Here is a 27,638-nt window from a genome sequence, read left to right as displayed (position 1 = left end):
TCGTAGATATATGTCTCTTTTTGAACTTGAACTGAATGTTTATCGCGAATAATACATATTTTATACGAGGGACGAGCTGATTTTCTTAAAAATGTGTTGTTCAAAAAGAAATTGTAACCATGATTTGAGTTTCGACAAGTTAATTACATTGTAGCCTATTTTGGTGTTTTATCAGCTTCATTCTATTAAAAAGCTCCAAAAGTTACTCCTTACTGTAATTGGCTGTTGAAGCGTAATGAACACCAACTACAGTTTCTATTTCAACGGCTTCTAACAGGGCTGTAATATTAGCAAAATAACTTTGCAGATGTATCCGTGAAACTTGTGCTAGTCAAAGAATGGCAAAGGTCTTATTCTTTAACATGCGATTTCAAAAACCACCAGGTATGAGGCACTACTTTCTATCAGAGACATCGTCTTTCCAAAAACTATACACTGCCTCTGTCCATATTTCAAAAAATAAAAAAAGGTTAACTAGACGAAATAACCTTTTTAACTAGTTTGACTTATTGATTAAAGGCATAATTCTCTCATTTTCATAAACAATCTATCCATAACAGCTCCTGAAGTCGTTAAACTCATTCATTGACGTCTATATGTATTTCTCAAGAATTAATCATTAGATAGCAACGTTAGGTTTAAGAAAATATCCGGACATTGGTTTCAGGGTTATCATTTTGAATACTGCATAGTTTTTCGCTTTTCAACGCTAAAGATGGCCCTCTGTCTCTTTTTCGAAAAACATTTCTCTTAACGCTGCTGATCCACAGGAATCCATTTTGTCACCATTCACATTTCATTACACAGAAACTATCAATTGGAAAACATCAAATCGAAGTCTTGACAATTCCGTGAAGATTTCGAAGATTTCCCAGTTAAATTACGAAATTCTCTTTTATGAACATTCAAAAAATTGTAGGAATTGTGAGTATCATGTCATTTTTTCCTCATCCATAAATATTCCTTTGATGATGATGAGTAGTGATGAATAGTCACATTTCCAATATATTATTTTGATATGTTTTCTACACTTTCTAAAGTTAAAGATGGAAAATTGTTTTGGAAAATGCTTCAAGAATTTATTGTAGATCGAACTTTACTTGAGTTCTCTAACTTGAATTTCCCAATCACCAGAATTGCAATAGTCTTCTCGATGGGCGTTTTACCAATCAGGAGGAAAAAATAATAAAAACATCTCCTGAAGACATCAACGTAGTTGGTGAAACGGGCGTCGAGAAAATTATTGCATTTCAGGTGATTGACGTGAAGTGCTTTTTCTGGATAAGAACTGTAATGTGGGTACACTTTATAAATGAGGCTACACTATAAAAATACACTTTTGTCTATTTTCCACGATAGTTTTATATTTGTTGACTAGTTTCGGGCATTACACCATTTTCAAAACTAACTAGATTACATTCAAATCTGAGTATTTATACCTACATCGCCTATAGCTGTCATAAATAATTTGATACCTACATTGTCTATTCCTGGGATAACCTCAATTAATAGCAGTATATCAATGAACATAACAAAAACTTTTTTGATAAAAAGTAGGTTTTTGGGAACTGGGTTATAGGTTCAGGAGAGGACTATTGTTTAGATCAAGTTGTTAGTTGGAGATAATAGAATTGGGTTTTTTCTTTGACTTGTTTATTTCCATAGATTTCAACAAATTCATCATTTTCCCTTTTTCGCATGTGTGGAGGATTTTCAAGTTATTTTAACTATTTTATGTTTCGAATTTTGAAGATGTTCATACATTAATGATTTTTTATCCGAAATGATATATATGTCCATGGTACCTTATATCAAAATTGCTACCAGTTTGACTTGTATATATGACGGGGCATTCACCACTTTCTAGTCGATATATACGAGTACCAGATCTCTTCCCATTGTCTAATTTAGGTTTGGCATTAAATAAATAATCTGTTTTCTAAGTTTCCGTTGGATTTGTAGGATGTTTGCAGATTAAATTTTGAACAATAATTTTCAATATTCTCGGAGATTCTACCTGCATAATTGATTTGTGCTCTGGTCTTGTGGAAATTGAGTATAGTTCTTTCATTACTGATTCATGTTGATATTTCATTATAATGTTGTTAACTGGAGTAATAGGTATTTTGTTATTAACTGCTATTTGTTTAATGATTGCGATTTCACTTCGGAGGTTTTGATTAGAAAGGGGTATTGTGAAAGCCATATGTATCATTGACCTTAATGCAGACAATTTCTGTGTACATATCTAAACCAGTACACAATATGTTTATGGAAAAGAGATTTATTTAAAATGAGATTATTCTCTAAATTGTTTAGGAAGATATCCGTTAGTAACGGACCAAGCGGTAATCCCATCGGTAGGCCTGAGTTTTGTATATAAAATGTATTATTGAATTTAAAATAGTTTTGTTTTAAACACGTGTTGAACAGTTCACAGAGTTTATTGTTGACATATGGGTTTGTATTATGTCTATTTAATATGTTTTTATCAGGGGAAAGCAGAAATATTTGAAAACATGTTTTTGATGTCAAACGATACTAAAAAAACCTACATTTTATCAAACCTTTTTTTTTTTTATGTTCATCGATATACTGCTATTGATTGAAGTTATTCCAGGTATAGACAATGCAGGTATCAAATTATTTATGATAGGTATAGGCAATGTAGATATAAAAATTCAGATTTGAATTTAATCTAGTTAGTTTTGAAAATGGTGTAATGACCGAAACTATTCATCAAATATAAAACTATCATGGAAAATAGACAAAAGTGTGTTTTATAGTGTATCCTCAGTGAACATGAATTTCCACAAAATAAACAAGTCGTCAATCAAAGAAGTACAGTTTATAAGCATTTATTCATTTAGTCCACTTCCAATCGCTTAAAGGTTCCTTCCATTCCGAAAATATCACTAACATTCATTGGCTTTCCAGGTCTTTTCGATTCATCTACTACTTGGGATTCTTGATATTTGAAAAATTCTTCATTGTCGTTGATTCGTGCTTTGACCTTTTCTGAAAAATATATCAATAACGAGCATGTATTGACGATCATTGCCTGATCATTACCGTGTAAAATTTCTATAGATTCGGCGCTACCACCATAGTCTTGAGGGAAGATATTTTTAGAAATGAGTTCGTATACAGTATCCATGCCAATGTGCAAGCCTAGCTGAAAGGTGTAAAATAAAAGATCATTTCAATCTCAATGAAACATAAATAAATGGATGTAGCCGTTACTACGTAGTAGGAAATCATCATGAGAAATGATAATTGAAACTTCCAATGTTTTTATGTCACTTGTATTCGTTACTAACGTTATTGCAGTTGCGTCCTACGAGGGCATTTTCAAACGAATACAATAAGCTACAGTGTTCATTTATTTTCAATTCTCATTTTTCACCAATAAAACATGTTTGAGAATATGGTTAGTATATTGCGAAGTTATACAGGGTGTTCCATCTCAGACGAGACAACCCGTATATTTCTCATCCCATAGTGAGTGGAGAAATTTCCCGAAATATGTCGAATGATTTTGTTTGGGGGACATCTTTTGACGTATATTTTAGGCTTGATCGAGCAACCCCCTAATAGGGGGCTCTTCAACCCCTCAAATTTAAAAAGGGGAGAGGAGTTGAGTGATACTTCATTTGAAAGGTCTTGGAAACCTCTTTACAAGGCTGTATGGAAAACGTAAATTTGATGAACCGTTTTCGCCAAAAATCAATTTTGCAGCTCGAATGAGCCACCTTGAATAATCTGGTTATTATTACAATGTACAAGCCCATTTTTATTCGGCCCTTTTTATAAACTTAAACAATCTTCAAAAAATCACATTCTTGAAAAAATTTTATTGTGTTATCATCATGCTTACAATCAAAAAAATCAAATCTGAGTGTTTGAATCAAATGTTCAAATTGTCTCTCATTGATTTCCACAAAATAATACAATCTTGACTGGCAACCGTCTCTGAGATGGTTCAGCATCATTTGAGTTATTTGACGACACTCATTCAAAATTCTTTGGCGTAGTTCGTCCAAATTTTCAGGGTGAGTCACAAAAATCTTGGACTTGAGATGTTCCCACAAGAAGAAGTCCAGAGGGTTCAGGTGAGGAGATCGGGAAGGCCACTCCATAGGATCTCTTCTTCCAATCCAACGACCGGGGTATTGCAAATTGAGGTATTGGCGAACTGGTGCGGCGTAGTGCGGAGGAGCTCCGTTTTGTTGAGATGCAATTGTTGTTCAAGTAGTAGGGGATCGTTTTCTAATTGTTCAGTTATGAACGGATCAATAGCATTTTCCAGCATTTCAAGATAACGTTCGCCAGTTAAATTACCAGGAATAAACAGAGGTCCAATTAGGTGGTCTCCCAAAATTCCTACCCAGCTTTTCTGGATGTTGAGTGTGAACTTCTCGAAATACTTGAGGATTTCTATCGCTCCAAATTCTACAGTTATGCCGGTAAACCTCGCCACTAAGTAAGAAAGTGCATTCGTCAGAAAAGCAAACAAGAAATTTGGGTTATTGTTGATACGCTCGGCCATAATTTCGCAAAACTCTTTCCTTCGATCCCAATCATTATCATTTAATTCACGAATTAATTATATTTTGTACGGATGGAACCTGTCTCTATGTAAAATTCTGAAAACGTTAGATTTACTAATACCGGAAACTGCAGAAAGTTGTCGTACAGATTGCGTGTTTGGCGTAAGTTGGACATGTCCCAATACCACCACAGCTGCTCCTTCATCATTCACAATTCCAATGGGTGCCCTTTTTTATCCATTACTGAACCCGTCTCCACAAATTTTGAAATCAATTGCAGTACGTACTTATGGCGAACGTTACGTTCTGGATGGTTTTGGTTAAATATCCTTGCAGCCGCTCAGGCACAATTTTGTTTTTGGTAATAATGGCTAACCAGCTCAACACGTTCTTGCAATGTGTACACCATATTTTTTGAAATTTTGAACAAATCAGCAAAGTAGTAACTCAACAGATTGATTTCAATTCTGAAATGATCGAAGAAACGTTACAACCAGATAATCACTTTTTTTGATTGTAAGCATGATGATAACACAATTGAATTTTTCAAGAATGTAATTTTTTGATGATTGTTTGAGTTTGTAAGAAGGGCTTGATGAAAATGGGCTTGTACATTGTAAAAATAAGCAAATTATTCAAGGTGGGTCGTTGATTTTTGGCGAAAACTGTTCATCAAATTTACGTTTTTCACACACCGTTGTAAAGAGGCTTCCAAGACCTTTCAAATAAAGTATCGCTCAACCCCTCTCCTCTATTCAAGTTTGAGGAGTTAAAGAGGTCCATATTAGGGGGTTGCTCGTTCAAGCCTAAAATATACGTCAAAAGATTCCACTCACTATGGGATAAGAAATATATGGGGTGGCTCGTCTGAGATGGAACACCCTGTATGACCCTGAGATGTCACTGAAATGACTGAAATACTAATTCTACCTAATACTGAAATCCGTGACGTTCAACAAAACTAAAACAAGCATTGCTCCCAAATATCACATGAGAGTGTTTCAGTTTTGATTTTTGGCAATGTTTTACAAAAAACTGTAACAATCTTAGACGTTGATGGGCTTTAAGGGAACATGCAGATCATAGTGAGTGAGTTCAGCTAATGTTGTCAGTTAATTCGACTAATGCTATGTGGATTATACAAAGAAATATTATATACGTGCGTCATCAACTTGTGCAGCAAAAATAAATTGACTAATTATGAAAACGAAACGACGAACAATCTAATCTTGTGATGGAGGGTTGCGTTTATTTTTGAAATTCACTAAAAAACTCTCCAGCACTTTATAATACTTATTCTATAGATACATTATATTTCATATTTCATTTTCCAACTCCGACAGCCGCGAATGTGAATATTACAATATGCGGTACATTAGACAGATCCATTGCCAATTTGAATTTAAAATTTATAATTACAGTAAAAATATGTTCACTATGAAATGCAGAATGTCCGTAGTTCTGTAAAATGTTGCATGAAAAAATTCCAAATGTATAAACTCCATAATTGAATCATTAAAATGTCAAATGATTGAATTACTTATTAATTGGTCGACGACTCATGTTTGTGAAGCCATCTTTCTTCCACATACCGAGGGCATGTGTGATGATGCATGTGTAATCTTTCATTGCCGCAATTGTGAATAGATTTCACGTTATTCGCCAACGTTTCACAGCGTGGCCTGAAGGTCGCATGAATTCATCATTTGCATTACTCAAAATACCTACTTAATTTTCGTTTATGGAATGCTACTATTCACAAAAAAAATATCATACCCTCACTTCAGCTCAATTTTAGTATTAGATATTTCCATTTGGTATTTCAACTCGTCATGATATAAGTTAGCCCTATAAAGGTTACATCGTCTGCGAATAGTACACAGTTCAGTGGATTCATATAATCAAAGATATCGTTGATATATATAATGAACAAAAGTGGACCTAATACCGATCCCTGTGGTACGCCTTGTTTCACTGATGAGCTTACTGAAGATGCTTGTTTCAAAAAAATTGTGGAGGATTTGAAATTGAGGTAGGATTTGAAAATATCATTTGCTACGCCCCTTATGCCATAATATTAGAGTTTGTTTAGAAGGGTACTGTGTGAAATATTATGAATATCGATGGTGAACCAATAACTGATAATTTATTATATAGCTCAAAACATTTTTTACAAATGATGCACTGTTTGGAACCTTTGGTGTAGTAATGAATATTACTGGAGTTTTTTTTTCCCAACACCAAATTGTTATTTTTAACACCTCGACACGTGTTTCGATCACCAAGTGATCCTCTTCAAAGAGGAAGATTAAAACTGACTCGAAAATGTTCACGATTTAATTCTATTTTTGGGCCGAGATGAATCTTTTAAGTTACTGTAAACAACACAAATAGCGCGCGTATGTCAAAGCGTTCTGAGTTCTGATAAATGTTCAACTTTACGATAGAGCTATCCGTTGCCAGATTGCAACACTAGGGTTGCTAAATCCCGAAACATAAAAGGCAACCCTCGTGTACAAATCTCAACACTTGTGACAGTGAAATTCTAATTGTTCAACTCTACACTCGCACAACACTCGCAATCCTTCAATCATGCAGAAGAGTACTCACCACTCGTAATATTTCTTCTTTGAGAAAAGGTTTCATCATTGCTATAAGTTTGTCTATGAATGACACAACATTACAAAAATGTAAACCTTTTAGCCTTATAGGCATACCTTCCTGAAACAAATACGTCTTTTATAGGTAATAATAATATGATTCGTCATTCAATTCTCGACTAGAAATGAGTCGAAAATTGACCAGAAAGATAACAAAAATTGATAAAATAACTATATTTTTCATCGTAACTTTTTTGTAATAATACGAATTTTTGTTTTTTTTCGAACTTAAGAATAATACAAGCTTGACGAAAACGATAGAAATAGAAAAGGCACTGAACTGGAAAATCAGTCAATAAACAGCGAACATCATCAGCAGTCAAAAAACCGGCGGGTTAACCATAAAAAATTAAAAAATCTTTCAAAACCACAATGAGTCTCAGTAACATAATATCTTGAAAATACATTATCTACGGTATGTTATTTTGTTTACTCGAAGAAATAACGATAAAATTATTATATCAATCTTCAATTCTGCTTCAACTCTATGAGGGTTCTAGAAAAGGCAAAAAGAATATAGATGCTTTTTGTTGTTTTTATTTTTATCGTTGTTTTATAATTTCACAAATTTCTACTTTCATTAGATATCAATAAAATTTATATAGATGTGAAGTGCAAGTTGAATTGCACTTGAAAATTGTCGTTGGTTCTCTTATAAAATTAATTTTTCATGAATAATATTGAGTATGATTTCATTTGAAAAAATTCTTTGATATTCATTGAAATTATAATAATTTTCTGTAAAACTTGATGAAATGTGTTATGAACGTAACCGAATTTACTGGTATTCTGGGTTAACACTAGACTGCCAATACTCAACTTTATATAATCACCATGAAATTACTGATAATTGTTTCTCAACCACCTCAACCACATAAAAACTATAGTACGATAGTAGGCACTAAATTCTCAGATATATTATTGCATTAAAACGAAAACATTGTTAAGATTGTGATTTTATATATTTCATCATTATTTTTCTACATCTGATCAGTATAATTTCCGTACGCCAGTCATTTCAGAGAATTTATTGCCTAGTATTTTGGAATTAGGTATAGTATAAATGAGAATAGCTTCAGAATCATTTCATTACCGTTATCTGTTAAATCGTTTCTTTCAACTCTAATGATCTATTTACCAGTATTTCTCTGAGTTCAATTTCTGTGCTCTTAACTATTGTTTCTACTGATAGGGGCACAAAATCTCAATTTGCCGTAAATGCAGAATAAAGATAGACAAAAGAAAAGTGCAGAGGATTGCGAAAATATACTTTCCAAATCCAAACGATCAAAATCTTTCTGGTTAGTTGCGAAGGTCCTCAGACGAAATTTTACCAAATCCAAATCTGTCTAGCGACAGAAAAAGTGAAATTGCCTATTAAACAATTTCCACTGTACCGAGTTTCTTGATGAGAGATATTCGAAATATGAAATCTGGGTAAATAATTTGATATATTCATTTGAACTATTTTCATTTCATTATTTGTTTTACTAATACAGTTTTTGCTGCAGAGATTTTCAAGTAACATGGAAAGCACAGACAATTTCTAACTTAACTTTAATATTACAGAATATTTTTCATAGTGACAAAGTCGTAATTTCATGAATGAATTGTGTGATTTTCTTATAATGTTATCCTTTATTTCCCAAAAAATTAACTTGTCCTAAAACATCCCACTTTCAATTTAAACAAGAATCCTTTAGCTGGGATTTAATCAAATAAGCGAATGACTGTCATTACGATGTCATCGATCTCATGAGTAGATCAAACTCATTCTATAACATAAAGTCGTCATTTTATGAAAGAATTGTGTGTTTTCTTCAGATTTGTTATTCAGATTTGGTACTGAAGTGTCTTACATCGAAACATCGGATGTCTACCTGTGAGGATGACAGTGTTCCATGTAAGTGAAATTTTAGGAATCCTGTGAATAATATCTGATTCAATTCCATAACGAATGTTTGGAATACAAACTGAATAGAAAAAAGTGTTTTTGTATATTTTAACGTTCATATAAAAGTATTTGTTTCGAAAGTATTTTTCTTTCGTGTAAATCAATATTTATTTATGAAAGTAGGTATTTGGTGAAAGTTCCTTCTATGCATGATCTACACATCTTTGTATATAATTACTTTTTTTAAATTGATTGCTTTTTTCCTTTCTTCAGAAGATTTTCACATTTTTTGTATCAAGATGAAGAAGTAGAAAGCCAAAACCTTTCTTTTCCCTTATTCATAGCTTTCAAGCTACGATATTGACTTCAAAACCAAAACACTATGGAACCTTGTGGCATCGTCCATAGAATTAGAATATCTATGGACGATGCTTGTGGAGTGGCCGTCCTTTCTTTTGTACATCAATTTCTTGTTATAAAGGGTGCAATTTATAGTCGTAATGTTCCTTTTGAACATAGTCCTAGCCCACGGATTAAAGTTTTAACAAATTTTCAGTTCTCTCTGTGAACGTTTTGTCATAAGAGCAGTTATTTCAGAATTTTGTATGAACAATAGCTTTGTAGAAATTAGCATGCGTTATTCCTGGATAATGAAGCTTTATAATAGTAAAAATGTGTGAGTGAACAATGAACTGAAGTTATTCGAATAACTCAAATAAGAATTATATATATTAGGTGTATTATTCAGTTGGAGCAGTGTATTCAAGCAGATGAATACACTCATAATATGATTGTATTCATCTATCAATTCAACCTATGTTTGGATTGAATAATTTGAACGAAACTCAACTATAAATCATAATAAATGGACATATAGCCTCGGAGACTTTCGTGGGCGGACGGTGAATAACTATACACACATCATTCTATGGAAAGACGAAGTGAACGATATTGTGCACATTTGAATTTGACACACTCTCAAAGACCAAAAAAACCAATACATAGAAATGAACCGGCAGCGAACTAGTCCACATGGACTGAATACTTGGCAGCTCGTATTGGATCATTTTTACTAACCGAGTTTCATGATTGTCATAAAATTAAACTTAAAGTCGTGTAACAGTGACGAATAGAAATCGGGGAATGCGGGAATGGTTATCGCCGTCGAGTTCAGTTCAGGAACTGATCGATCGCGATTTGAGTGTTGAAATTCGATATTGCTGCAGTTATAATTACTCAAAATTTTTATCTGTTTAAAATGTGGGGTCCTTAGATAAGTACTAATAGCAATAACAAGTGTGATAACAACGCAGATTCTTTCAAGTGTAGTGATTCCAATAGCGATGGTGAATAATGTGAAAGAGATACCAGTGAATGAGATTCGGATGCATTCGAATATTGAAACACAGAGGGTATGTTTCAATGTACATAAGAATCTACATCTCAAGTTTGGTTTCGAAGGAAACAAACTATTACAAGCAACATCAGATTTGACCGAAATTCCTTTCTCAACTGTAGGTGAAATAGTCAAAACCAAACCTCATGAACGTAAGACGCGATGTGATTCAGGATTACCAAAACCTTTAGATGTTCATCTAATAAAATCATTGAAGAAAATAACATACGACTGTTACAAAAACAATGAGATTTCTACACCTGAAATCATAAGGAATAAATTGAATACTTCCGGCCGTAACGTGAGCTGCTGTGACAAAACTCTTCAGAATTGGATATAGAAACCAGGATTTAGATTTAAGATAATAAACAAACGTTAAACAATTATGGAAAACAGAAGAATAGTGGAATTGCGTAACAGATACTTAGAACAATTAACTAAATATAGATAAGAACAACGGCAAATTTTATATTTGAACGGAACTTGGTATGGCACTCACGATACAGTTACGAAAGGGCGGAGAATGTGTACGAGAATGTGTACGCCTAACATGCCTGCAAACAAAGGATCGCGACTAATCATTGTGCATTGCGGAAGAAGTAAAGGATGAGTTCCGAAATCTTTGAAATTATGTGGAAAAAACTTGAGGACTGCAATGTTGACTGTCATAAGAACATGGAAGCTAATATTTTCGAGGAATGGTTTGAAAACACATTGATCTGAAATTTGGATGCGAATAGTGTAATAGTTTTTGACAACGCTTCCTATCATTCGAGACAGCTCATTAAAGTACCGAATAAAAATTCGCGAAAAGATGAAATCCAAAGGTCTTTATAATGGATAAAAATTAGTACTTTGAAGATTACTATACCGAAAACAAACTACTTGATGTTTTACAGACAAAACATTTAAAAAAGGATATGACCTTGAGAGTATCGCTGAAAAGTATGGGCACACCATACTGAGACTTCCCCGCTATTTTTTTGTTTTCAATCCCATCGACTTGATTTGGGGAAAATCGAAACAAAGCATCAGCATATATATCAGCATATATATATATATATATATATATCGAACGTCGACTATCGAATAGCACACAACGGATGAACACCCGGAAGAACAACACATCATATTCTACCATCCGTGAAAACCTACATTGTAATATATATATATATATATATATATATATATATATATATATATATATATATATATATATATATATATATATATATATTTATATCTATTCAAATTCGTTTCTGTACATAGGGATCTCGGAAACGATAAGAGATAAAGTGTCGGTTAAATTGTGGCAAAGTTGTTAGGTTAGGTTAGAGACCTATTCAATGATGTGAAAAAATCGAATATACCTCCTTTGGTTCTAGAGATATACAGGAAAAACTAAAAAATCCCAAATCCTATATCTTCTTTATTCGCAGACATATTGAAAACCTGTCCACATTTTGCTATTAGCACTTGATGTGGGCTATCAAAATATGTCCAGGGTGTCATCTGTCTCCCCCAATCTTTGAATTTCAAATACGGACCTGTATTTTTTGTATCGTTGACGTTCACTTCATACTGAGAAATTGAATTAAATTTTATATTTCGGGATGTTTGGGTAATATTTGATTATAATTGTGTGAATTATCCCCTTTTAAATTACTGACCTGGAAATTGGTTGGCCGAGTTGAATAAAAACACAATAGCAACTTTCACCGTAGAGTTTTTCTAGAGTTTTTTTTCATTTTTAGGTACCTATTCATATTTTTTATTGCTCTGAGTGTTTTCTACAATGAACTCCGAATAGGAAAACTTCACATGATTATCGGAAACATATCAACATCAAAAATATATTACATGTGTTTTAATAAGCAGAAAAAATGATAGCAATAATAACATCCGAAATGAACATTATAATTGTAATGAAAATGAAAATGAAGTAATTTATGTACACAAAAAAATTAATAGCGTAATAAATGTTGGAATTGGAGTTCTTCCATTTCGAGACATTTTTGAACTCGGTTTTTCAAGTTATTTATTGCCCTTAACACACTTATTTACTGTATTGTTGAAGTAATTCAAAATCCTCAATCTTGAGTTTTCCACATTTTCTATCTCTCTGCCAGCGTAAATCCTATTTTTCAATGTCCCCCATAGAAAATAGTTCAAAATAGTAAGATCTGATGATCTTGCAGGCCATTATATTGGTCCAGTATTTGTTTTGTCTCCAAATGGAAGGACTCCAATTCGAACATTTATTGCGCCATTAATTTTTTTGTGTATTTAAATTACTAAATTTCAATTTTCATTTGAATTATAGTCTTGGTTTTGTGCTTTTCTGCTCATCAAAACACATATAATATATTTTTGTTGTAGATATGTTACAGATGATCATAGAAGGCTTTCTTATTCGAAGTTCATTTTAGAAAACGCTCAGAGCAATGGAAATATGGAAAAATGTGATTAGGTACCTAAAAATGAAAAAAAAACTCTCTAATAACTCTATGGTAAATAGGGAGACGTGAAAGTTGCTATTGTCAACCAATTTCCAGGGCCGTAATCTAAAAGGGAATAATTCACCCAATTATAATTAAATATTACCGGAATATAAAATTAAATTCAATTTCTCAGTATGAAGTGAACGTTTATGATCCAAATCGATGGCTTTTCATTGTTTAGACCGCTCCTCTATTCCCGCTCATCGTCCCTCGTCGTAATAGATTACTGCGTTGCATCAAGTGATAACGTTTAACAGAATTTGACATATATTAGAAAATGTTCATTGTGAAAAAATATCCAATTCAATTGTATTTATGGTTTAGTATGTTGCATATAGTGGCTACCACATAAGAGGTATATATATATATATATATATATATATATATATATATATATATATATATATATATATATATATATATATATATATATATATATATATATATATATATATAAACAATTTTAGGGTACAATATCTGCATTCAACTCCAACGGTATAGGTATATATTATGACCAAAATTATACAAAACTGACCATTGTAAATTGTAGCCTATATATTATTCTGATCTATAAGCTTTATTTTTGTAAAATTTTATCTAAATCCAATCAGTCGTCACAAACATACATACATATACATCCATCCTCACAAACTTTCACATTTATATTAGTATAGAAGAAGATTATAAGAATTCGACAGATATTCTACAATGTGCATTGTAAAAAAAGTATCCAATTTAATTGTATTTATGGCTCAGTATCTTGCATATAGTGGCTACCACATAAGAGGTAGATATATGCTATCGCGGACTTTTATTTAGAACTATTTAAGAACCACAAACATACATACATCCACACAAACTATTGTCATCGAATTGTATTCATTTTCCATTCTTAGTTTGAACAGACGCCTAATAACATGAATTATACCAGATGATACTTTTTTGTGTGATGAATTTGTTGCTATACAATCTGACAAATTTATCAAGCGTCTGAGGTTAGTATACATAGATATGTTAGGCTGAAAGTGAATTTCCACATGAGTTCAAATAGCAAATATACACATGATGCAAAATTACAGAATATTGATTCCGAAATCTATCTACATGCAATGTCATATTCTTAACAAAAATTCTTGATATCCTTACCTGGAGATAATACAGAAATTTCTTCATGACAACAACACTGACTCTCAAGAAATGACTAAATGTGATACCTTCCATATCAAAAACTATGATGACTCCATTGGGTGGACCATTTTGATGCATATGAAAGAGGGTTATCATATCAAAACATTTCAAAATCACGGGAAAAATAAAATTTCCAGGGTTTACATCCAGTACTTTAGCCAGAATAACAAGTGTTCCATCATCAGTTAGCTGCGGTAATGGTGAACAAAAGCTAAAAGCAAGAAATTATTAATTATATTGCACTCTAATATTTTACATCATGCGGTATATGATCACCTTTTTTCATAAATCTTCAAGGAGTCGGTTTTTTGTCTAAGACATATCAATAACATAGGTTATGATCCACAGCTCATTCGATTCGAAATGACCTCCGGCAACTTTTTGAAAAATTTAAAGAAGGGCTCGAAAAAATAGAAAAAGTTATAAACAATTTTGTAAAAAAGGGGGGTTTGACTTTTTGCAAATTTTCCCGTTTTCCCGTTTATTATTTATTAGTTTTAAATTTACATTAAAACCCTGTTAATGTTTAAACTAAAACCTCAAATTTTGTTCACTTCTTGGAGCTTTTCTTGAAAGCTTTCAAAAAAATTTCCGTGGAAAAAATCAATGAGTTTTGATTTTCCACTTCGTTATTAATAATCAAAAACGTTAAAAATGAAAGATTCAATATATTCAAACTCATTCATATTCTTATTATTTGAAGTTACATAAAAATGAGTTCTCATAATTTTCAGCACTATTTGAAATTTATTCATATTCCTATTATTTAAAGTTATATAAAAACGATTTTTTATAATTTTTAGTTCTATATGTTTAAAAATCATTATAAACAAATGTGTTGGTTATAAAGTATTTCAATTTTTTTTTGGGGGATTTTTATCGGTGATGAATATTATGATTTTCAAAAACAAAATCAAAAATCAAATTCAAAAGTGAATTTTTTATTGCTTGAAAACACATTTGTTGAAATTTTTTTTGCTATCAAATATGAATATTGAGAAACGTTTTTTTTTTAATCATAAAATTTCTATTTTTCTTTGATATTCTGAAAAGAAACTTTTTTTTTAAATAATTATTTTCTCTATTTATTTGATAAACAATTTGTTTCAAACAAATTGAATTTTACGATATATCTTTTTTCAAATACAACCAAAAAAGCAAAAACAAACATGTGTTACTTTTTGTCTAAAAAAAGGAAAAATATTGAATAATTTGTAAAAGATATAGAAATTTATTTTAATACAAAGCGTGACAAATGGTTGTTTTTATTTTCTTGGAGTATTAAAAAAAGTTTTTCCAGTTCAGGAATATAAATAATGATTTAAAAAAATCATTCCTTAATACTCATATTTCATAGCAAAAACAGTTGTTAATTAACAAATGCGTTTTAAGGCAATACTTTTTTTTTAAGAAACGATTTTGTTTTTAAAAATCATAATATTCATCATTGATAAAAATTCCCTCAAAAAATTTCACATATCTTATAAACAATATATTTGTTTATATCAATTTTTTAGATAGAACTAAAAAGTATGAAAAATCCTCTTTATGTAACTTTAAATAATGAGAATACGGATGAATTCGAATATTAAAAAAAAGTTTTTCATTGCTTCAATTGAATTTTCCACTTTTTAACGTCTTTCATCACACTGGTAAACACACAGTTTGCTGCCGGATTTTTTTTTACTGTTTCTAACATATATGTAGTGCTGCTACCCATCAAATAAACGAAACACGAACAAAAAGTAAGATATTTATTGTACAACACTATAATTACAAAAATCATCACACATATGTGTCAAAAAAACTTAACTTTTCGTGTAACCTAACCAGCATGGCAGCACAAATCTGTTACCTAAAAACTTCCTTTTATATGATTTTCTTGCAAAGGATTTGAAAGGACGGTCCCTTTGAAGACTCCAGCAGTAATCCGCTATCATGTGAGTGTCCCATCTTCCCTGATACCTCTTTTCCATCGTTTTGATATCTTGGTTGGAGCGTTCCCCGTGTTCCTCACTAAGGTCACCAAGATTTTCTGGGAAACGGTCTAAGTGGCAGTGGAGGTAATGAATTTTAATACTCATATGACAACCGTGTTTGTTAAAATTGTTGAGCATTTCTTCCACTAAATCCCGGTAATTTTCCGATTTATTGTTTCCAACAAAATTTTCCACAACTTTCACAAAAGAGCACCATGCATTACACTCTATTTCAGTCATCGATTCTGTAAAATGCGAATCTTTTAAAAGTTGTTGTATCTGAGGCCCATCAAATATTCCGGCTTTCAATTTTTCTTTACTAAGTGCAGGGACTTTACTGAACAAGTATTCAAAACAAGGACGATTCTGGTCTAGGGCCTTTGCAAATTGTTTCATCAGCCCTAGTTTAATATGTAAATATGTATCGGAGGTAATATTATTTTCTCTTGGTCCACCAATGCTTCGTTAACTACGTTAGCTTCTCCTTGAACTAAAGCATCTCTAGAACGCCATTTTCTTCTACTCCAGTGTTGGTCCTTAGCCCTGCTATTCCAAAGACACAGGAAACAAGGATATTTTGTATAGCCACCTTGTTTTCCCAGGAGAAAGTTCACCATCTTAAAATCAACACTGATCGCCTACCGATGTTGGTCATACTTGATGTTTTTTAGCACCAGCGATATTTTATATTCTTCTTTCAGTTTTGAGAATGCCCAATTGGTATACACCCATTTTTTCTCCTTCAATATTGTTACAAGAAACCATATCATCTTGCTGAGAAAAAAAAGGCAAAAGATCTTTTTCTCTATTACGGTAGTATGTTATTTTTGTGTCTGGAGGCAAGCAACTCAGAAGAATCCTTTGGAAGGTTCAAATCTCTAATAAGATCGCTTAGCTCTTCTTGAGTAAAGCGCTCAGAACGTGTTGAATCCCCTTCAGAATCACTGTCGTCTTCCTCAGTTCTATTAGTCTGTAGTTCGTCAGATAACGTTTTGACATTATCCTCTGGTAACGTAGGTAGGCTGTTAAATATTGGAATGGGTATCTGCTCAAGCTGATGTGGAATTGGTCATATTGCTGAATCCAGGTTAGGATATGTCCACGTATGTCGATTGTTACGATTAATGGCCTTTATATTTACAAGATAGAGATAGCAATCGTCAAAATTATTTTTTGGTTCCCACCATACCATTGGAATACCCAACTTTAAACATTTTCGTTGTCCTTTCGTCCACTGTCGCAAGTTTTCAAGACAAGTTTTGCACACTACATGTGGAGCCCAGGATTCATCTTGATCTCCTAAATGAACACCAAAATAGGCTTGATATGGTCTTTTCATACAATCAAAAACTGGTTTTCTACTTTCCTTTACGATGTACTCGCCACATATGCAGCAAAAACGTTCGGGTTATTGACACAACGCCTGCTTGTAGAAGCCATCGATTTCAGTTGTCACAAACAAACTCTTGCAACTAAACTCAAGTTCAGACTTAATTTTACAATGGAATGCAGTCAACTTTATAGGAATTTATTAAGGCCATTTCCGAGAAAATACTATTTACTTATCGGACGATAGGTAAGAACCTAATTTCATGTTATGGGCATTTCCAATAAGTACACTTTAATTAGAAGTCATTAGTATGCATTTGTCTTGGAATTTATTAAGTTTGTTCATAGACATATTATCATAGTGGTGGAATATACAGAAATGTAAGAATATTTAAGTATTTGATGAGTAAGTTATATCTCGAAAACCAGAGCTGATATAAAGAAAAGGTTTGTATTTTTGGAATCAGCACAGATGAATTAACCAAAATCAGTTAATTTTTTTTCGGCAGCAAGACAACATTTTTTTTGGTGGGCTGTGTTATTAATAACAAGGTGGAAAATCAAAATTATTCAATTTTTCCAATGGGAATCTTTTTTTGAAGGCTCCAAGAAGTGAACAAAATTTGAGATTTTTAGTGTAAAAATTATCAGAGTTTTTATGTAAATTTAAAACTTGTAAAAATTAGTCAACTAATTTTTTCCTCTTTAAGGATCTTTTTTCAAATTTCGGATATCTTCAATATTGTCCGAAATATTTGCAAAAAACCAAACCCACCCTTTTTTACGAATTTTTTCAAAACTCGAGCCCCTCTTGAAATTTTCCAAAAAGTTGCTAGAGGTTTCAAAAAAAGTTCGAAAAAAAGGATCTTGTGACCCAGACTAAATACTAGTGTTACACCACTAGCGACGTGTCACATCGTCAGCATGGCAATGCGTGTCAAGATTCTCTAATTTAAGAGAATAATTGGAAGAATATAACAGAGGTTTTGAATATGACATATATTTTGGATGTTTTAAAGAATCAGAAAAAAATACTTCAGATCAGCGAATGGGTTCACTTTGAGAATTAGTTTCGAGAGGAAACAACAAGAAAAAATCGAAATAGTAAAATATTTTTTGAGGATAATTAATTGGAGTACACTGTTGAGTTGTATTTTGAACTGATGAGTGGACCACTCATTGTTACTGATGGAATATAAAATCTCAAAGTGTAATTAAATGAAAGTCAATGATATATGTACTATATTATGAGAAACGTATATTGAAGTTGGTTAATTATCGAAATAAAGTAGAAGTTCATCCCTAGAAGTTTGCTCGTGAAATTCTGTACGAAGATTTTCATTGTATATAATATTGAACTGTGGAAGCTGAAAATACTCAAAGAGGTCACTGAATAAAATTATAGTATTAACATAAATCGAATGAATTTTTATAGCCACCTAATGCCTTTGAGAAAGAGGCCACATGAATAACCGTTAGGAAAATTTGTACACAACCAATTATCAATTGATAGAAAAATATAAATGAATTTCTACTGAATTCCACAGATAAATCGTCTTACTGAATCATAGCATATCAGATTACATTTTCTGAAAATCATACTCACAAAGAGTCTATTGTTAGCTTCACTTGAGGATCTCTTGGACTTCTGTTTCCAAAAATATCAGGACATAATGTTTTGACTGTGTGATGGATATCTATTGTTGTTTTTGCCAATTCATTGTTATAGTAACAACTGTGGAGGAAAAGAGCTGTACATAGTTCTAAAAAAAAGTTTTGTGATAATAATACTTTTCAAAACACTATCTAAGTTTACGTCAAAGAAGCGGAATCACATTTATATTGATCAATATCCATCTACCCAAATCTTGTTCAGATATCAAATACTGTTTTATTTTGGTCCTTCATTGAATTATGTAAACAGTTTATGAATTTAGAGATCGTTATAGCCCATGGTGATAACTTTTATGGAGGGCATGAAGTATTACTATAGAATCTTTTCAACAGTGGTCACTTTGAAGAGGAAAAGTTGCTTTACCTTATACTAACATTTTGCTCAATTTTAGGTTTTCCATCTCACCAGATGCCACAAGAATTGAAGAGAAATCATCATTAAGAAAAATCAATGAATCTTTTTGTTAGTATGGTTGAAAGGTTTTAGGGTTCGTCTTCAGCATGATTGCGATTCAAGATATCTTTTAAACAGTGATATTAAAAAAATATTTCATTTTATGAACACGAATTGTAGAGGAACATAAAATGACCACTGCATTCGCTTTTACTCACCTCAAGATTCATCTAATAACTCGTTAGAAATCCTACTACTTCACTGAAAATAAATCAGATAATGAACCTATAGATTCGACTTTATGATGGAATAGGCCGATACTTGATGAAAATCCATAATGTATTCAAGTACCACTTTATCGTGAGATTTTTACTCGACACAGGAGAAAACTGCAAGTGAAAATATCACAAGAAAGTGTTACTTGACTGAAATGAAATGGATTTTCTGCCAAAAAGAACACTTTTCATTAATGGTAATGAGGAACTGTGTGAATGATACGTTTATCAAGTCTATATACATGACGTTCAGTACTGACCAACAAACTTATTTTGAAATTAATATAATCCGTCGGATGGAAAATTCATTTGCTTTGGATCATGCAAACAAGAGAATCTCAACTACCCTTTTTCAAAAAAAACATATCATTCCAAAAAACATGGCAGTACACCATCGTTATTTGCAGCCATCTTGTACCCTTTTGATGGTTGTATTATAACGTGTTATTCCAACATTTGTTTCAATATTCCAACAGATGAAAAATTCTGATAGTACTTGATAGGCATACTTTCTAAAGCAGAATCTTCCTGGAATAGGGTAATTCTCACTCATTTTCCATTCCAGATACGAAATCGGCACGTAAGTTTGAGAATAATCGCGCAAAAAATTCTCCAGAAAAATCCATTGCGTGGCTTCGTGTGACGTCACCAGATATATAGAATGCGGAGCTGGCTATCACCCACCATTAATAATAATAATATAATAATATGTCCTTATTCATCATAATAATAAGTACAAATTGAATAAAATTCAAAGAAATGATGAATAGGCGGAGTTCAGCAATGAGAGCTGCTTTTAAACCCAACCTCGATTGGTAGGTATGTATTTTTATTATTTTTTATAATATTCGGATATGTGAGAATTTGCCAAAAATTTTTTGCATATGTCGTGCCCTATCACTGTCGTGCAAGAAACATGTCTTTCAATCTTTTCTTAAAGTTTCCCATTGAAGTTTCTTTATATACAACTTTGCCGCATTGTAGGAGAAACTTCGAGTAAACATTGCTGTGGAATGCCTGGGAATGAGCAAAGTATGCCTGTTACGAGAAGTACCACTGTGTGATAGTGCAACCAGTCTTTCACGTAAGTAAGGCGGATATCCCGAAACAAGAATTCTATGCGTGAAACTAAGCAAATGGATTGCTCTCAGATATTTGAGTGAAAGCCAGCCAGAATCTCGAAAGGACGGACTTATGTGATAATACTTTCGGATACCGTAGGAAAATCTAACCACAAGCCCAGTTTTTTACATTCATTCACAAAAGGAATTATGTTATTGTTGACATGAATCGACAATGACTCACACACAATATTTCTTTTACTTTTGGGACCAAATAACATGACCTGGGATGTCTTTGGATTGATAGTAAGATTATGTGCACAGGATGTATCATATATAGTTTCAAGGTTTCTGTTAATATTTTCATAAGCGAGTGAAATATCTTTAAAGCTGAATGAACTATACAATTGAGTTTCATCGGCGTAGTGATGTATTCACCAAAAATAACAAATTCATGAAAGTCACTAATATAAATTGCAAACAGGAGCGGTCCCAGAACTGAACCTTGCGGTACACCAAATTTGTTTAATATTATTGTTGATTGGTTAACATCAAGGTGAGTTGATTGGGTCCTTTCGGAGAGATAGCTATTCATAATTGACACTGCATTATGGGTGAAACCAAAGCACTTAGATTTTATGAACAATAAAGAAGGATCCAAGGTATCGAATGCCTTACTCTAATCAAGCATTAAGATACATGTGAAATTTCCTTCATCAAGTGATTTGAATATGTCAGTGACGAATCTCGTCACTGACGAGTCGTTTCAGACGTTTTTGAGTGATCGGTGTGAAAGTTGAATTAGTTTTTGAATATTTGTATTAACTTGCCTGTGTTGTGGAGGTATGTATGAATGAAAAATTCCCATAAAATATTGTACCTGGGTTAACCAATTCACCCTGAAATACACCAAATGAAATATTTTCAACTATTCCAGAAATTCAAAAGTGAATAAAGCTGCAAATACCAGGAGTTTGTAAAAAATCCAGTTCGTTTGCGAGGATCATTTGAATGTATACAGTGCAGATGTTCATCGTGAACGTCTTAGCAATATCGTAATCTCAAATAAAACTGTCTTCTAACATTATTTAATATATCAGGCGTGACCGCCCTGATCGCAAGCGTTATTCGTTCTTTTAAGTCATCAAATCTGAAGGTTTAGTTGTGTACACATTGCTCTTTAAATATCCTTATGAAAAGTCTAGTTATGAAAGATCGGGTGATCGCGCTGGCCATTCAATCGGTCCTCGCTTCCCTATCCACCGATTGGGAAATTTTTCATCAAGGTATTGCCAGACATCAACTTGGTAATATAGTGGTGCTCCATCCTGCTGAAACCATGTCGTATTCACTGGAACTTGAGGGTTTTCTGGATCAGGATATAAATTTGCTGAACTTGGAATGACATCATTTTGAATTAGTGCCAAATAATTATCGTCATTCAAGTTGCCCTCGAAGAAAAAGGAGAAAAAGGACCATTGATATAGTTTCCTACAATCCCTGTCCAAGTATTAACCTTTTGAGGGTATTGCGTGTGACGATTTTCCGTTGACCAGTAGTGGCAATTTTCCCGATTAGCATGACCGTTAAGAGAAAAACTACACTCCTAATTAGATGATATTGTTATCCAACATGTCCATCATTTGCTCACAAAAATATGTTCTTCTATCAAAATCATCTTCCATGAGCTCCGGAGTTAGTATCATTTTATAGTGATGCATTTTATTTTCTTTTAATATGTTTACTATCGATGTATGGCTAACATTCAATAAAGTGGATGCCTATCTACTCGATGTTTGTGGGTTTTCCTCAAACTCAAGCATCACATCTAATTTGAGTTCATCACTGATTGCATTGGCATCTGCTTTTTTTATCTGCCCCACATGACCAAGCTCGCGAAACTGCTTCTCTATTTTGCTTATTGTTCCTTGAGGTATAGGCGATAAATCAGGAAAATTCTCATGAAATAGGCAAGCTAGTTCCTGTTGTGTTCGGGTTTTATCTCCGTAACCAATCATTTGTAAAACTGTTATTTTATGCATTTCTGTTAATCTAACCATTTGTCAGACTTGAAGTTAACGAATTTTAAACAATAATTAAAATACTAACAACTAATGTTGTAACATACAAAATAAGTTGACAAGGCATTTTAAACTATAGTTTAACATAACAATGCCATGGAAATTATTTACAGTTTTTCAAAGGATACCACCTAAAAAGAACATTGCTACTTTCTTATCATCAATACCTCAACATGAAATAAGTCTTGAGTATATTGCAATAAGTTTTGAGTGTATTTTATGGAACTTGGTCACTACAGGATTTTAATTTATTTTATTTCAATTGTTGCAGTAAACTTGGAAAGGATAACATTTTTGAATAGAGAACAAGCCTATACTTCCTATTGAAAAAATTGAGGGTTGTACCTGTCACTCGATGGGGGTTGAAGGTAGGGATAGCATTCTCCCGTTGAAGTATGTCAAATTATAATTTAAATTTGACATGTTTCGGGATTTTTTAAAAATATGTACCGTAAGCGAAATAGTGAATTTATTCCATTTGGCTTTTACACACTGTATATCACTTCAATAATAACGTCAATACATATCAATGAACAGAACAAATATTAATTAACTTCCTGAACATATCTATACTCAACCTTCAGGAAGGCTAGATATCAATTATTGAGTTCGATCAAAAACTTGGAGAATATGATTCAAATTTGCTAGTGAACACTTATTTTCGTCTGAAATGAGTTTTTGTTTTAATGTATACGATAATAGTAACAAATGGGTTTGCTAGGTATACCGATTTTTGAACCCAGTGATTCCTCACCTCCCGGAATGAATAGTGGTCATTGGCTAATGATACTTTATCGATTTTTTAGAGGGGTTGGAGCTTCAGGAAAAGTGTTCGTCCAATCATCACCTCTTAGTATAATATTAAAAAAATTCTAATCAATGTAATCCATTGGAGAATTATTTTATTTCAGCCACCGAAAGATACTAGGAACTGTATGAATCTGAAAGTTTTGGAAAAAGAATGTCAGAAAACTTACTCATTCACAAAGCGTCAATCCAGAACCACAATTCAAAAAAATAGAAGAAGTTTTCCGCACACAAGTAAAATTTTATCATTGATCATCACTGAATTACCGTATGTATAAGACAATATTAATATTTATAGTTTATTGTCACTCACCTCTGGACTTCAATTCCTCCCAATCCACCTCTGGTGAAGTCTTTATTGTTATCGAGATATTTCATATTCATGGATGAGTCCAACTATGGTAAACTACTTAGTTCAATAACATTTTCTTGGACTGAACACATTTTCATGCAAACCTCAAACTTCAAATGCTTCGCAATATAATAGTTCCGACGTGGTTTAGACGCTGTACCGTCAATCGCACATATCTCGTGACGTCACATGAGCTGTTGACAATTTTCAGGAAACACTTATTCTCAAGGTCGAGTATCTTGATAACGGTAAACGTTATTGACTTGAAATTTTTGCCATTGTGTTCTGGATGCATGCCATTGTAAAAGCATATAAAGTATGCATTGAATTAGTTTCAAACCTATTATGAAACTGCGTATATGTATCAAAACTTTTTTTTTCGCAAATGAACTTATTTTACTTTCACCTACCAGCACCAGTACACGTACAGAGGGGAACATTTGTTTTCTGCTCAGATTGAGTACGTGAGAGATGGAGGTATTTTGCATCCATATTAAGCATTGACAGGTATAGACACTTACTGGAAGAAAAATCCCTTCTGAAATAACAACTTTCATATAAAAATTGAATAATACGAGAGAAAAAATACTTTCGAAACAACTACATTCATATGAACATTGAATTATACTCAAAACACTTTTTCATATTCAGTTTGTACTCCAAGCATTCGTTATGGAATTTATTCAGATATCATTCACGGGATTAGTGCACAATAGGGTATATGAAAGAGGTACTAACTACTTCACTTACATTGAACACTGTCATCCTCAATGGCGGACATCGATGTTTCAGCGCCAGTCTAGATAACATTACAAGGTAAAGATTTCAATCCATTCATAAAACTAGGACCTTATGTCACGAATGACTTGAATCTACTGATGTTATCGATGACAGTACGTAATGACATCCATTGGCCCATTTGATTCAATGTCACCAATAAAAATCTTTTTCCAAAGTGAAATTTCAAGGAGAGATTAATTTGTGGGAAGGAAAAGTTTTGGCTTTAGACTTCTCCATCTTTAAACAAAAAATGTGGGAATCATCCAAAGAAACGAAGAAAGCAATTGACTTTAAAATAACCTCTTCACAAAGATATTCAGATTATGCGAAAAAGTAACCTTCGCGAACAAACTGGAAGAAAGAGCCCTCTCGAAACAACCACTTTCATATGAACATTGAATTACACGAAAGAAAAAATATTTTCGAAAAAACTATTCGTATATGATTATTGAATTATACAAAAAAACTATTTTTCCTATTCAGTTCGTACTCCAAACACTCGTTATGGAATTGATTCAGATATTATTCACAGGATTGCTACAAAATATGGTATATTCCACTTACATGAAACACTGTCATCCTCAATGGCGGATATCGATATTTCGGAATGAGACACTTGTCATATGTTCTCTTCAGCGCCAATCTGGATAACGTTACAAGAGAAAGCACTCAATCTATTTATGAAATCACGACCTTATGTCACAAGTGAGTTAAATCTACTCATGTCATCGATTACAGTTCATAATGACATCCATTCGCTTATTTGATTCAATTTAAGCCATAGGAATCTTGTATAAATTGGAAAGGGTGAATTTTTAGAAGAGATTGATTTTTGGAAAAGAAAGGATGCAACTTTCTCCTTATCCATATTTATGCAAACAATGTGGGAATCGTCCAAAAGAATGTAGGAAACAATTGATTTTAAAATAAACTTTTCACAAAGATCATGCAAATAAGCAACTTTTGAACACAAACTGAAAGAAAAAGCTGTAACATTTTTTCATGTTATGATATTTTCATCACATATTTTTTGAATACATTGACCCATTACTTAATACGGGTTTGGACGCGTTTTTTCTGTTGGACCAATCCAAGTGGGTAAATTACTACTTCTATGGTGAGTGGTCTTTTAGGTCAGATGGTAAGAGTACAGCTCTGCCGAACTCTTACCTGATTCGGTCCACATCAGCGGGGCAGGCACAAAGTATTTGTTCTGCTCTTTTATCAGTTTCCAAACAGAGGCGACATACACTGTCTTCCAACAGTCTGAGTATCTGCATATGATGATTCAAATGACAGTGACCTGTGAGAAGGCCTGTTAGACATCGTAGTTCATCCCTACTATAGTCCAACAACTGTTTGGTATCAAGCTTCGAAGGGTGAATAAACGTCTTGGAGTGAGCCCTCCTTTGCAAGGGAGTCAGCAGCCTCATTGCATTCCAGGCCAGAATGTCCAGGAATCCAGACCAGAGACAATCTGTCAAGTATTCCTATCGAGGAGAGTCGTTTTAGCAATTTGCCATCAATGTAGACGTTGTTCGGTAGGAGCCAAGAGAATATTTTTAATGATTTGTGTATGAGGTTGGATTCATCCAACTACTTGGTGAAATACCTATTGAAAATGATATATATATATATATATATATTGTGAAGATTTTTTAATCATTACCCTGAATGGCAATCGACCCAGGCAGAAATATACAGGATCTCTCATTTGAAAGATACATTTTTTGAAATGAATCAAAAATGAACCAAACGAAGTTTCTAGTAGAACCTCATTCATTTTTGTACAAAAAACACACAAACCCGATCAACTGGAAGTTCATCGGTTTTCTTGAACACAAAACTCAAAACCCTGTTGTTGTTCCCTTTTAATTCACGAAATATTATATAATTTGTGTAGACAAAAAAAATTGCAGTTGATTCATTCGCAAACTATATCTACATTAAAATATATAAATACTAAATTGTAGGTACCTTCTTATTCTTGAACGAGATTTGATTAGTGACGAGCATTATTTTCATTTACTCGTAAAAAAGAGGTGACCTAAAATTAATTATTGAAATAATATCAAATATAGAGTTATTGAATGAGAAAAATATAAGGTTGAAGAAAATACTTCCTCTCTGAAAGTAAGTTGAGAATATACTGTAAGTGGTATTTGATGAAACTGAGTTAAAATCAATTATAAACAATTATTAATTTATTAATTAACACTACCCTAACGCTAGGTAGAAACAAAGTTGTTTTTCATACCACTCAAATTTGGTAGGTGTGACTGAAATTCAACCCATTTCATCACATTCACGACCTCTTCTTTCTTCAATAGTTTATCTCTTTTGTATATTTCATCGACATTAATTTCTTTCAATTGCATCATTTTTGACTTTTCGAACAATATTCTTGAAAGATAGAACAAATACTGAATCTCAATCGAATGGTGAGTGGGACGGGTTTGAAAATACATCGACATTGATATGGTAATGTATTTTCAACAACCTTGATGAAAACAGTAAAACTTATCGTTTTGAGTTCAAATCAGTAGCGTATCGAAAACAGATTTTTGAATCTTATGTTTAGTGTGGTAAATTACACATTGATATAAATGAATATATCATCAATTTATAGAGGCCTACCCTATCAAATCTGTTGAAATCTTTTTTTATGTTAACCAGCTGTTGTCAACCTACGAGCAACAACTCTCGAAGGTCTAAAC

General features: G+C 32.7%; 1 protein-coding gene across 4 annotated transcripts; it reads right to left on the bottom strand.

The window, feature by feature from the left end:
* Positions 1-2,842: 2,842 nt before the first annotated feature.
* On the bottom strand, positions 2,843-27,402 carry LOC111516579 (alpha-tocopherol transfer protein). 4 transcript variants are annotated; one of them, XM_074185657.1, is made up of 7 exons: positions 27,179-27,402; positions 24,542-24,679; positions 19,104-19,260; positions 14,148-14,400; positions 7,161-7,271; positions 3,073-3,175; positions 2,843-3,013 (listed from the first exon to the last, which is right to left on the bottom strand). In XM_074185657.1, the coding sequence occupies exons 1-7, from the start codon at positions 27,393-27,395 to the stop codon at positions 2,988-2,990; spliced, it is 1,005 nt and encodes a 334-aa protein (XP_074041758.1). In that variant the 5' UTR covers positions 27,396-27,402; the 3' UTR covers positions 2,843-2,987. The 4 variants fall into 4 exon arrangements, with proteins under 4 accessions (XP_074041758.1, XP_074041756.1, XP_074041757.1 ...); XM_074185655.1 differs by having other exon boundaries at positions 2,843-3,018; positions 27,179-27,398; XM_074185656.1 differs by having other exon boundaries at positions 2,843-3,018; positions 24,542-24,661; positions 27,179-27,397.
* Positions 27,403-27,638: the final 236 nt, after the last annotated feature.

The sequence above is a fragment of the Leptinotarsa decemlineata genome, unplaced genomic scaffold, assembly GCF_025532065.1.
Source record: "Leptinotarsa decemlineata unplaced genomic scaffold, Ldec_3_MD MMD2_tig00078346_RagTag_RagTag, whole genome shotgun sequence".
Taxonomy (NCBI): domain Eukaryota; kingdom Metazoa; phylum Arthropoda; class Insecta; order Coleoptera; family Chrysomelidae; genus Leptinotarsa; species Leptinotarsa decemlineata.
The sequence above is the reverse complement of the archived record's forward strand: the minus strand, read 5'-3'. Positions and strand labels throughout refer to the sequence as shown.